This window comes from Vulpes lagopus, chromosome 2 (assembly GCF_018345385.1).
Source record: "Vulpes lagopus strain Blue_001 chromosome 2, ASM1834538v1, whole genome shotgun sequence".
NCBI classification, from domain to species: Eukaryota; Metazoa; Chordata; class Mammalia; order Carnivora; family Canidae; genus Vulpes; species Vulpes lagopus.
Genome location: NC_054825.1, coordinates 40,524,073 through 40,536,273, shown reverse-complemented (window position 1 = coordinate 40,536,273; position 12,201 = coordinate 40,524,073). Strand labels below are relative to the sequence as shown.

At 42.9% G+C, this 12,201-nt stretch overlaps 1 protein-coding gene across 3 annotated transcripts in view; it reads left to right on the top strand.

Annotated features, from left to right (window-relative positions):
* The window catches only part of WDFY4 (WDFY family member 4), a 288,429-nt gene that overhangs the window by 175,675 nt on the left and 100,553 nt on the right, over positions 1-12,201 (top strand). For all 3 annotated transcript variants that reach the window (XM_041743891.1, XM_041743892.1, XM_041743890.1), the window contains exons 41-43: positions 5,862-6,068; positions 7,590-7,641; positions 10,436-10,602. In XM_041743891.1, coding sequence (XP_041599825.1) covers positions 5,862-6,068; positions 7,590-7,641; positions 10,436-10,602 — 426 coding nt within the window. The remainder of the gene's footprint in view (positions 1-5,861; positions 6,069-7,589; positions 7,642-10,435; positions 10,603-12,201) is intronic.

The window sequence follows — 12,201 nt, the reverse complement described above, 5'->3', positions numbered from 1 at the left end:
AGAATCAGAAGGACCTTTGCTTTAAGTTCTAGGTAACTATGTCAATAACTGGTCAGCAGCGATTCAGTTCTACTTAATGACTTGTACAGTGGACTTGGCCCCACACTGTCAGCAGCTGAAGAGACTGGCAGCATGTTTATCCTCTCGTCTACTCACTCATCCACTAGTAAATAGGTGTCAAGAGCCCAGATGCCTCAGACCCTGTGCTATGAGCTAGGAGCACAGTTGTACACAGAGCAGACATGGGCCTCACTCTCTGGTAGCTTCACTCTACCTCTAGAGGGGAATATGTATTAAATAACTTCCCAAATAAGTAGATCATTATTACTTATGATGAGCAAGAGACATGGAAAATACAGGTACAATGAGAGACTATGATGTGGGGAGAATTTGCTTGGGCAGACAAGAGGCCTTCTCCAAGAAAGTGACCATTAAGTTGAGATCCGTAGGAGGAGGAAAATAGGCTGAAGTATTTTGAGAATGTACTTTGGCTAAGGGAGGACATATGGGAAGGTCCCAATCAGGAAAGAGCTGGATGTTGCCAGTAACTGGAAAAAGTGACTGGGTGACCTGAGCTGGGAATGAACAAGGGTGAAGATAAGGCAGGACTGGAGCACACAGGGCTTGCTACCTCCTTGGGGCTTTTGCATTTTATCCTAAATGCAAGGGGTTGCCACTCATCAAGGCAGACTTAGATACTTAAAACACTTCTCTAGGTGTGATTTCTGGACAGTTAGAGTAAAAAGCACTGTCTGTCATGCCAGGGATCTCAAGCTGAGTCTCAGATCTGCCCCTTCCCAGGCACGCAGTCTGAACCTCAGGGTTCCCATCTCGAAAACAAAATCACACTGCCTAACTGTGGAGATTAAAGAACAAGTGTAGAGTGCCTCGAAGTGACTGGCAGGGAATACATGTGGTTATGGAATGGCTATGAAGTTCATCTTTAGTCAGTGTTGTTGTTAACAAAATGTTGTTAAAAGATGATTGCTAATAATAGTAGAGCACCTGGGTGGTTCAGTGGTTGAGCATCTGCCTTTGGTTCAGGTTGTGATCCTGGGGTCCTGGGATCAAGTCCTGCATCAGGCTCCCTTTGGGGAGCCTGCTTCTCCCTCTGCCTATGTCTCTGCTTCTCTCTCTCTCGCTCTCGCTTTGTCTCTCATGAATGAATTAAATCTTTTAATAATAATAATAATAATAATAATAATAATAATAATAATAATAAAGCACAACATATAGTATTAAAGCCTTGCTAAGGGATCCCTGGGTGGCGCAGTGGTTTCGCACCTGCCTTTGGCCCAGGGCGTGATACTGGAGACCCGGGATCGAATCCCACGTCGGGCTCCCGGTGCATGGAGCCTGCTTTTCCCTCTGCCTGTGTCTCTGCCTATGTCTCTGCCTCTCTCAATCTCTCTCTCTCTCTGTGTGTGTGACTATCATAAATAAATTTAAAAATTAAAAAAAAAACTTAAAAAAAATAAAGCCTTGCTAAATACATTATTTACTTTATGATTTCTCTGCTCCAAAGCCTATGCTAGGCATAGGAAAGGCAGAGATTATAATGCTACTGCTGTGCCTGGAAGGTTCTTAAAACTCAGTAGAGGTACCAACAGTAAAGAAATAACCACAAGCAGGGTGATGAGGTCAATATTGGGATGTTCTACTATAAAGGGAACAGTAGGGTAAAGGAACCATATGCCTGGGGTGGGTGAAGGACCAAGGAAGGGTGGAGCAGTGGTACCCAAATGTCAAGGAAACAAAATAGGATCTGATCAACTTCAGCCAAGTAACCTGGTCTAACTCCTTCCATGTAAGATCATCTAGGAGCCCACACACGGCCCTGGGACTCGGGATTCATGAGATGTGCAACCTGTACCCCAGAAACACACAGGTTAGCAACACAGCCTCTCCAGCTGTTCTGTAAGGATGGGGGGCAGTTTATGAGACTTGACAGGGATGGAACAGAAGTTTGGGTGTCTATAGGAAATGATACCGTCAAGGCAATCAGGAGGCATTCTGGTTTCTGGAAGCACAAGCTGATCTTAAACACTCTTAGTTTAGAGAAGGGCCTCATCAGGGGCATTTACCCCACCCCAACATTGCTGACTTCACTGTACAGCATGATAGGTGTCTAGCTGGCTTATTTTATTATCGGTGCCCCTTGGACAGACCCTTCCACATCAGTGTCCCACCATTTGTGTCCACTGACTTCTTTCAGGACTAACAATATGGCTAATAAATTCATTTACTATTAAGGGGTAAATAAGAGGAATTGTTTAAGATTGCGTTCTGTATTTATGGCATCCTTATCACACTTGCACCATTTCAAGACAGATGATGTTGTTTGTCTAAATGTCCAAATCAGCATCCAGTCAAAAGTGTGAGCATTTCTCTTTTTATGGCTGGAAGAGTCTGGGAAATTTGCTTATGGCTAGGAGAGATGTGGTCTGTGGTACTTTGTAAGTTTCTGCTGGAATTTTCTGAGCTGAGAAGGAGAGTATCCAGCCTTCTAGAATATTGGCCTGGCTCATTTTCAGCAGTGGGCCTGAACGGGTTTCAGAAAATACTTGAGAAAGCTGTGTAGAGTTTTACTGATGTATTTCTGAGAAAATCAGCATTTTGAGGCTAATCCATAAGGACACTTTCCAAGTGTTTAAATATTTAAGACAGATTGTTTCAACATTTAAAGGAATGCAGAGGTAATCACCATCTGCCAGAGATAATGGGGTCTGGAGCAACCACCCTGCTTTTTTAAGGGGCAATACATTTTCACAGTATCACACTCTTGAGTTCTCTAGGGGCCAGCAGACTCTTGTCATTTCTTGCTTAGTTTCTGTATATCCATTAAGTGTCTGTCACAGCTTTTTCAAATGCAAATATCAGAAACTCAGCTCAAACTGGTATAGGCAGCAAATGAACTGATATGTGGTACTAAAAAATCTAGGAGAAGCAAACTTCAAGAACCAGTATTCAAGCTCCAAGATCCAAGTATTCAAGCTCTGTCCTAAGCAATCAGTTTCTTCTTTCTCCCTCTCTCTTCTCAATCTTTCTCTTTCACGGACACACACACACACACACACACACACACACACACATTCACGGCCCATCCTATAATCATCTTCCACCACTTATATTAGCCAAACTTGAATGCCATTGAGAACTGGAGCCAGGGCTGGGATCAATCCCTCCAAAGCACAAAGGACCAAAAGCAGGGAAGGGCTGGTTGCCCAGAGGAAAAGCTCATTGATGCTACCCAAATGTTTCCTTCCATTCAGCTCCAATTACAGTTACCTCTAACATACCAGGAACCCTGCCTCTGAGTCTCTGGTGTGGCATTTGGCCCAATCATGATTTTTTTTCCAAGGAAACAAGAGCTTTATTTTTTTATTTTTATTTTTTTACAAATTTATTTTTTATTGGTGTTCAGTTCCAATCATGATTCAAGCTTCAAGAAGACCTTACCTGGTACAGAAACATGGGCATCACAGTGCACTTTGCAGGTGGGGCTCAGGACTTTGCTGTCTGGTCATCCCATGTCCTCTGTCCCAGGACCACTTGTAGCTTTCTATCATGCACTAAACAATTACTCCTCTCTGAGGAGTCTCACCACTGACACACGTCTGTCTGGCCACAGGTATTCAAGATAAATTATTTGCCTTGTGATGAAGACTTGGGGAATGTGAATCCCCAGGTGCATAGGCACATCCTTGGGGGTAAAATTAAAGGACTAATTTTAAGCCCAGGGCGGACAATCTGAAGTTTGGGAATCTTTATCCTTTGTGAAGCTCTATATGTTATTCCAAACCCAGTGACAATCTCCAGGGAGCTGAAATATTTTCTTCAAATGAGTATTCATTTCATATTACCTAATCCCTGTAAAAGGCTATGGACAGACATTATTTTTCTGGAGTTCCTGATTATCCAATTGGAGTATTATGTAAAACGTTGTAATTGTTTTGGATCTATATTTAAGAACTATGGAGAAAAAAATAATCTTGCTTTGAAATAGGATTTGCTTTATTCACAGTAAAAATACTGTTTATGCCAGGCAAGTCATCATATAAAACTCTTGAAAATATTGTATTATTTAATCCTTACATAAACTCATGGTTTTATTATTTTTATAGTATTATTAACCACATTTGATGAAGAAGCTGAAGCCCCTTTACACTAGACACTAGGGAATAGCAGAAACATGATGACAACCCAGGTTCATCTGATGCCAAAGACCATGGACTAAGCACTGTATTGGCTGTTATATTTTCTTTCTTTTTGAAATATTTTATTTATTTATTCGAGAGAGAGAGCATGAGTGGAGGGTGGGGGCATCAATCAGGAAGAAGGAGAAGCAGACTCCCTGCTGAGCAGGGAGCCCAACATAGAGCTTGATCCCAGGACTTTGAGCTCAGACAGGAGCCGAAGGTTAGACACTTAACTGATTGAACCACCCAGGCACCCTTCTGTTATATTTTCATGGGAGTCTTCAAATTCCAAAAATGATTTACCTGTTCCAAATGGCCCCGATTTACAGGGCCTGGCTCTAATCTGTCATGCCAATCTTCAAAGTCATAGCATCAGAAATCATGAATTAAAAGAATGACACAAGGCCTTCAGGAAAGGAATCTAGCAAGCAGGCTTAAGTGGAGGCTTTGGAATCAGATGGACTGGGTTTGAATCTCAGTTCCATCACCTGGTGGTCCTTGGAGAAATCACTTCTCCTGTTCCAGATTTGATTTCTTTATGAAGATAATAGAAATTCTTTACAAGTTTCAAGTTTCACTCAAGGTACCACTGGGTAGAAGAAATGAAATACAGCAGGTGAGGGGCTCGGCCCTAATGCATGATAATGATTTTTTTCTCTTTATGTTAAATTGATGAGATCTGTGCTTCTTGTCATTAACACTTTCACCTTTCAGTATTCTGAAACTTTTAAATCAGAAGTTAGGGCAAATACCATGCAGTATTTAGATAAATGCAAAAGTCTACCCCACAGACAAAGCCAATTCCATTGTCATAACTGAGAGGTGTCAAAATTCCCTTAGCAGGTGATGTAGAAAATTTCAGTGTGTGCCATACAAAAGCCATTTCGGGGTATATTTTATAGAAGGTTGAGTTACACTCTAGCAGCAGATGTGATAGTCAAGTGCCACATATGCAAACTATGAAGATTTCATAAGTAAGGGATTATTTTCAGTAATATCAAAGGTTTTAGCTTCTATGAACATTCTAGGATTCTTCAGCATTCTAGAGTTCTATTATATTAGGATTTGAAAGACTCTTAGACAATATCTAGGCCAAACTTCTCATTTAAGTTAGAGAATGGAGAATCTGAGGTCCAGAGGTTGGAATAATTTGTTCAGATCTACCAATTATTGGCAGATCTGCTAATCCCCCACACCTCCAGTTCAGACACTGAAAGAAGAATCCTCAGCATCATTTTTGAAGGGTAGGGGCTGTGGTCAAATTCCTTGTCCATTTTGAAGGGTAGGGGCTATGGTGAGATTCTGTGTTCCATTTATAAAATAGCTGTCCAATCTACTCTGATGAATAGTGCCAGGACCTTTGGGACTAGCTGTGCTCTGCACAGAACCCAGCAGTCACATGGCTCTGAAGGCCAAAGGGCAGATGTTTTTCTCCTTCTCTAACCTGGATTAAACGGTCTCAAAGCCGAAAAACTGATTTCTTCTCCTAGCCTGTCCTAGCTCCAGAGAGTATACTACCCACACTCAGGGTGCTCAGGACCACCTGTGAGGGGTTATTTTTCTTGGACAATTAAGAGGGTTTGATCTGCTCATACCCAGAAGTCTGGGGCCAAGCCCATGAGGAAATATGTCTGGGAGTGATCCTGTACTTCTGCTTCCCAGAGGCGGAGATGTGACAACATCAAGGCAGCCAACGCCTGGGCCAGGATTCAGGAGCAACTTTTTGGGGAGCTGGGCTTGTGGGGCCAAACGGCGGAAGCCACACTTTGTTCCAGGTGGGAACTAGACTGGAGAGAAGGACCAGCTCGCATGAGGAAACGTGTCAGACATTTGTCTCCGCTGGAGGCCCTGAGTCCAGAAAGGTTCAAGGTAAGACTTGGATGCAGCAAAACAATGATACTTCCAGGAAGGAAATGTGCAGGGAAGTCTCTCCTTTGCTTTTCCTTTTCATGCTGTTTACAACAGGAGTGCTTTAGGAATGCTTGGGCATGGGCAAGCAGGAGAGATCATGTGCACAGTTAAAGGTAAGAGTGCTGTAATTTGTTCTCAATGCCACTTAACAAAAGAAAAGAATCACTCATTCTCACAGGTACATAGAGTGCTCTAACTACAGCCTGAGTAAATGAGTACATGAGCGAATGAATGAATAGCAGAGTGGTTCATATCAACACCACTAACCCAGTGCCACATTGACATCCACAAAAGTCCAGTGGGATAATCTGGACTTCAGTGGTTTATTTTAATTTATTCATTCATGAGACACACAGAGATAAAGACAGGCAGAGACACAGGCAGAGGGAGAAGCAGGCTCCATGCAGGGAGCCCGACATGGGACTCGATTCCGGGTCTCCAGGATCATGCCCTGAGTTGAAAGCAGCACTAAACCACTGAGCCACCCAGGCTGCCCTGGACATCAGTGTTTTGAAAGAGCCAGTGATGGCCATTATCTGTTTGCACAAATTATTTGTCAGCTATTTCTGAAAGCTTGAGCCCATGACCCATGTAACCCAAACAACACTGAGGCTATATTGGATTGCCAAGCAACAGAAGCTATCTAGGTAGTCCCTGGGAGTTTGCTGTAATGAAATTTGAACTCTCTGTCATCAAACTGACAGTACTGCCTTTTAAAGAATGAGGAACCAGTTGGATTAGGAGTGGTTATAGAAAAATCTGTTAATAGTTCTTTCATGTCCTCATTGAACAATTCCGATTTAAGATATTCTAGAAGGGGGCTTGCAAATACTGGAATGCAAGACATTTCCTTTCACATTCATCCTGAGATACAATGTTGGGTTTGTTCTCTAGTCTATAACCTCAGGATCTTTTATCCACTTTAAATCCTGTATAAAACTTAATGAAAAAAAATTATATTTCATTTATCCAGTAGACACTTGAATTTTTAATGTACTGTCAATAAACCTCTGATTTTATGTAGTATTTTTCCCTTAATACATTTCTTAAGAAGTGAAGTCAGGAAAAATAAGTATCCTGCCCTCTGTGCTAGTGACAAAGCCAAAGACTTGGTCTCTGTCTCCTGGGCTGCCCAGCCCCAGATCCTGTGCCTGGTCCCCTCTCCAGGGTGGCCCATACCACAGACATCCGGGATGCTATTTAATGCCATTTTGGCATCATCTTTGGTAATTACTGGAAGTCCTACTTAATGGAAAATTGTGGGTTTTTTCTCCTTTGACTCGGGACCATGAATACTTGCGTTTTATTGTGGTCCTTTAGGATTTAGCATGCCTCCCTTCTTGCATCTAAGACTGTAGTATATGAATAATTCGAGAGAGTCACATGCATGTGTGCATGTTTGTGGGTCCATGTAATGGAGTGGGAAGCACAGCAACAGTCTTCAGGATTTCATTTCTCTTTTCTCTGGTTTTATTTCAGGAAAACCAATACAGAAATGGCAGTGTTTCCAAAACAAATGTTGAGAAACAAGGTATTCTGTTTATTAGTTTACCTATTTTTCATTAGTAATTAAATTACTTCTTGGTTTTATTTAATATGAATTAGTATTTCAGAGGAGAAAATGCTGCCAATGTAAAGTAGGCAGTGCTAAGACTCTTTTCATTACTGTATTCTCCAGGATGAGGAAGAACCTCTTCCAGACCTTGAATTCTGTTAGGTGAAGAATTTTATGTTAAGGTTGTCACAATAAGAATTTTATCATGTCAGTTTGTTATGTCAGGGAGACATTAAAAGTGTCTCCAAGTAATAAAAATACATGTTCAGTTTGTGACCCAAAACACATAGGAGGAAAATAAGAAAATGCTTTAAAGTAAAAATGGGTAAGAGATATTTAGTACTTTTTACATTGAATTCTAATTATAAAAATGACAGCTACAATTGCCATTAATTCCCAAACTAAAATGAATACTTTGAATCATTTTTTTAAATGTTTTTATTTTTTTATTTATGATAGTCACACAGAGAGAGAGAGACAGGCAGAGACACAGGCAGAGGGAGAAGCAGGCTCCATGCAGGGAGCCCGACGTGGGATTCGATCCCAGGTCTCCAGGATCGCGCCCTAGGACAAAGGCAGGCGCCAAACCGCTGCGCCACCCAGGGATCCCACTTTGAATCATTTTTGATGTTTATACTTACTTTATTTGTATAATTCTCATGGAGGAATTTGGTTGAGCTAGTTTGCGGAAATCCAGATTTATTTTCAAAGGTTATTTGGCATGAACACATCCAAACACACACGCGGGCGCGCGCACGCGCTTGCACGACATGCAGATACACACAGACATACACACTCTATTTCAGATTTTGTATTTCTACCAGACCCTGTCTTTTGCTTCAAACACTCCATGTCTGGGAGTTTCATTGTCTACTGAGGTGCAGCTAGTGTCATATCCTTAACCAGGTGACAGCTTCCTTTTTTTAAAAAAAAATATTTTTTTATTGAAGTTCAATTTGCCAACATAAAGCATAACACCCAGTGCTCATCCCGCCAAGTGCCCCCCTCAGTGCCCATCACCCAGTCACCCCAACCCCCCCACCCACCTCCCCTACCTCTACCCCTTGTTCATTTCCCAGAGTTAGGTGAGATGACAACTAACGAACACTGATGAAACTTGTCTCATTTAGTGGCTGACTACTGGATTTGCATTGAGCTTGCTGTCTTGCCAGTCTGCAGTAACAGTGTCCAAAAGGGATGGTGCTGGGTCCTGATCCTAGGTTGAATTGGGGGTCCCACTGTGGCATGGGAATTGGGATAATGTTGTAATGCCCATTTGCTTCTCTTCTTTTTACCCCAAGCTCCACAGCTCTGAGATCAGAGGGGGAGTCTGCAGAGATTTTTGTGATGGAAGATGTGCTGATGTGGTCTATGGCCATGAGCTGCTGAGTCCCCTCATCCCAATATGCAGACCCCCACCCCAGTAGGGAGCTCATCCAGGAAAGAAGAAGAAAGGGTTTATGGTTCTCCCATGTGCTCTCCTGGGTACCAGTATCTATATAGTCCTCTCCCTGCATGGGGAAAAGCCTATGGTGGCTATTGCTGTAAGCAGCAGACTCTTTCATTCATCCAGTTCGGAGACTCTCAGGTGGAGAGGAACTCAAACAGATGAGCTTGAAGAAAATGGCCTGTAACCCCTCAACTTTGCTGTCCTGTGCTGTATGCCTGCTCTAGACAGGTGGACACAGCAGGGGAGCAGGATCCAGAAATCGTGTAGGTCTGTGCTCAGCTGGCATCCAAATGTCGATGTCCAGGAGTACATGCTTGGGAAATAAGTCTAGGTGTGCACACGCATGATCATAGCACAGGGCATCCATGGTAGAAATAGAAACCGATGTGTCTCTGAAAGATTGGAGATTGATTAGGTGATTATGAAAGAGCCACACAACAGATATTATACAGCCGTTTTAGGTGAGTTCAAAGAACTTTTAATGGAAATTAAAGTATTCATCATCTCAAAAAAATTCCAGAAGAGAAAAACTATAAATGCAATACAATTCTTATGTCAAAAAATCACATGTGTGTGTGTGTGTGTGTGTGCATATACATATACGTCTGGAAAATATATTAGAAGTAAAGAACCCAAGTTGCGAATAAGGAAGACAGACTTGGTTCAGATTTGACCTCTCAATCTTGGTGACCCTATAACCGTAAACAAAGTAATTAGCCTCTTCCACTTTTCCCCGATTGTGAAGGGAGGTTGAAATAGAATCTACAGCCCAATAGAGTAGATGAAAAAATGTCATCAAAAGCATCCAGCACAGGAAAGTGCTTACTACACCCAATCGGTTGTTATTAAGCAGTTATCTCTGGGTGAGTGAAGGATACTTGTTTTACTTCTCAAATATTTTAAATTTATTCTCACAATTTCATGGGTTTTCCAAGTGTTTTTTTTTTTAACACTAAGATCATAGTGTTTCCATAATTAGAAAAAAACCCACCTCATTCCTTTAAAAGAATGAATAAAGTGAATTGCTCTACTGATTAATGAGGGTAAATTTTGAATTGTTGCCCTGTGGCCACTCTGGAGCTATAGAGCAGCCAAGTTTTCCAGAGTGGCTCAGCCTAATGGTGTGATGACCACACCAGAGGGTTAAATGGGTGGTGTCCACTTTCAGACACAGTGAAGGATATGCTGAGATCCACACCACTCGCCTCTGCCCTGAAACTTTGCAATTTCTCTCAGTGACTCAGACCCAGGTTGTGTACCATCCCTCGTGAGGTCAGGTGGCTCATGCCAAAAATGTGTGTTCCCTTTATGCTGCTGTAGATGAGCTGACACCAGAGGAAGCCGAGAGCAGGAGAGATGAGGTGGCAGTGGACTGCACCCAGCTGACCTTCTTCCCTGCCTTACATGAAAGTCTGCACTCTGAAGATTTCTTGGAACTGTGTCAGGAAAGACAAGTTATTTTACAAGAGCTCCTCGACCATGAAAAGGTAATACAGCCCATCACAAGTATTCTTTAACGGTTATCAAGTGAGATCAAACTTTCTTCATTCATGTGGGAGATGAGAACTCTCTTCACTGTAAAAAAAATTTCAGTGAGCAAGAACAGGCATGCTTCTAAACTTGTGAGTCCAGTGCAAGGGCACAAATGGAAGCTGACACACCTTGCCTCAAGATATTTAAAAGATATAACTCAAGCTAACAAGCTGTTATGAAATATGGTCTAACTTCCAACACTGACCTTTGTCTATTTATTTTTAAAGATTTTATATATTTGTTCATGAAAGACGCAGAGAGAGAGAGAGAGAGAGGCAGAGACATAGGCAGAGGGAGAGGCAGGCTCCTCGAGGGGAGCCCTATGTGAGGCTCAATCCTGGTGTTCTGGGATCATGCCCTGAGCAGAAGGCAGATGCTGAACCACTGAGCCACCCAGGAGCCCCACCAACACTGACCTTTATAATCCCTGGATGACCAGTTTCAGATTTAGAATTCTCAATTTTATTGTTTGGTACTTTGGCCCCCTGCCTGCAATCTGACCACTTTGAGGGATCCATCTTGCAGTGAGTGTGAATGTGTTTGGACAACTCAGCCCCCAAGTCCAAGCTGTGCCTAGACTGCTCACCCTGCCACCAGCCTCTCCTGGGCCATCACTCAGGCCTAGGGGTGTGCACACTTGTGGCACCATCAGCACTCAGCAGGGTGGACCTGGAGAAAATGAGTGCATGGGCCAAAGAGCAAGGACAATTAGCAGGGGAGTCTGCAGCCTAGGACACCTAGAGTGGGGTTGGAGGACCCCCCCGGTCTGGCTCCTTGGTGTGACTGAACAGGGACTGGAGGAATCCCTAACGTATGGACCTAGGGGAGGACCCATCTTAACCAAATCTAAGAAAGGTATGAAAGATGAAGCTTATGCCTTAGAGTAAAACAGACCTGAGCTCAAATCCCAACTTGGCAACACACTAAATTGTGTGTTACCTAACCTCTGTAAGCCTAAATATTTCTTACCTTTAATATGGAGTGTAGAGCAATCATTTCACAAAATTCTTACAGGACTTACATAGGATAGTGGAAGCAGAGAGACTACTAGCTCAGAGCTGTGCACATGTGACGTAGCCCATTAAAGACAAAGATTCCCTTGCTGAAGGTGGGGTAGTTTAGGGCCCTCTGAGTCTCACCCATCAACTCTTCTGTTCACAATGTGAGTGAAGATGTGCCAGCAGAACAGAGGAGTGGGCAGGATGTGGCCAGGGGCCATACAGGGACTCACAGAGAAGAATGTGTGAGAGCTGAGGGCTAGTCTGGTGGATGAGAGTGCATCTGAACTAGGGGCCACCATGTAAGCAGACTGGATTTCCAGGAGCAGGTGATGAAATCAGAGGGCCTGTGAGGGGCATCAGCAGGTGCAGAAATAAAGCATGTCCTTTCCAGGGCTAGGTTCCTTGCAGAGACTCCCAGGAGTGTTAAGTGGGGGTTTGCTCCTTGCAGGGGTTGAATAGAAGGAGGCCAGCTTGAAGTGCATTGCCAAATGGTCTACTGAAGCATTTTTATCAAGTTTCTTAGCTGATCTTGGACTGGGGTCACAGTTGAAC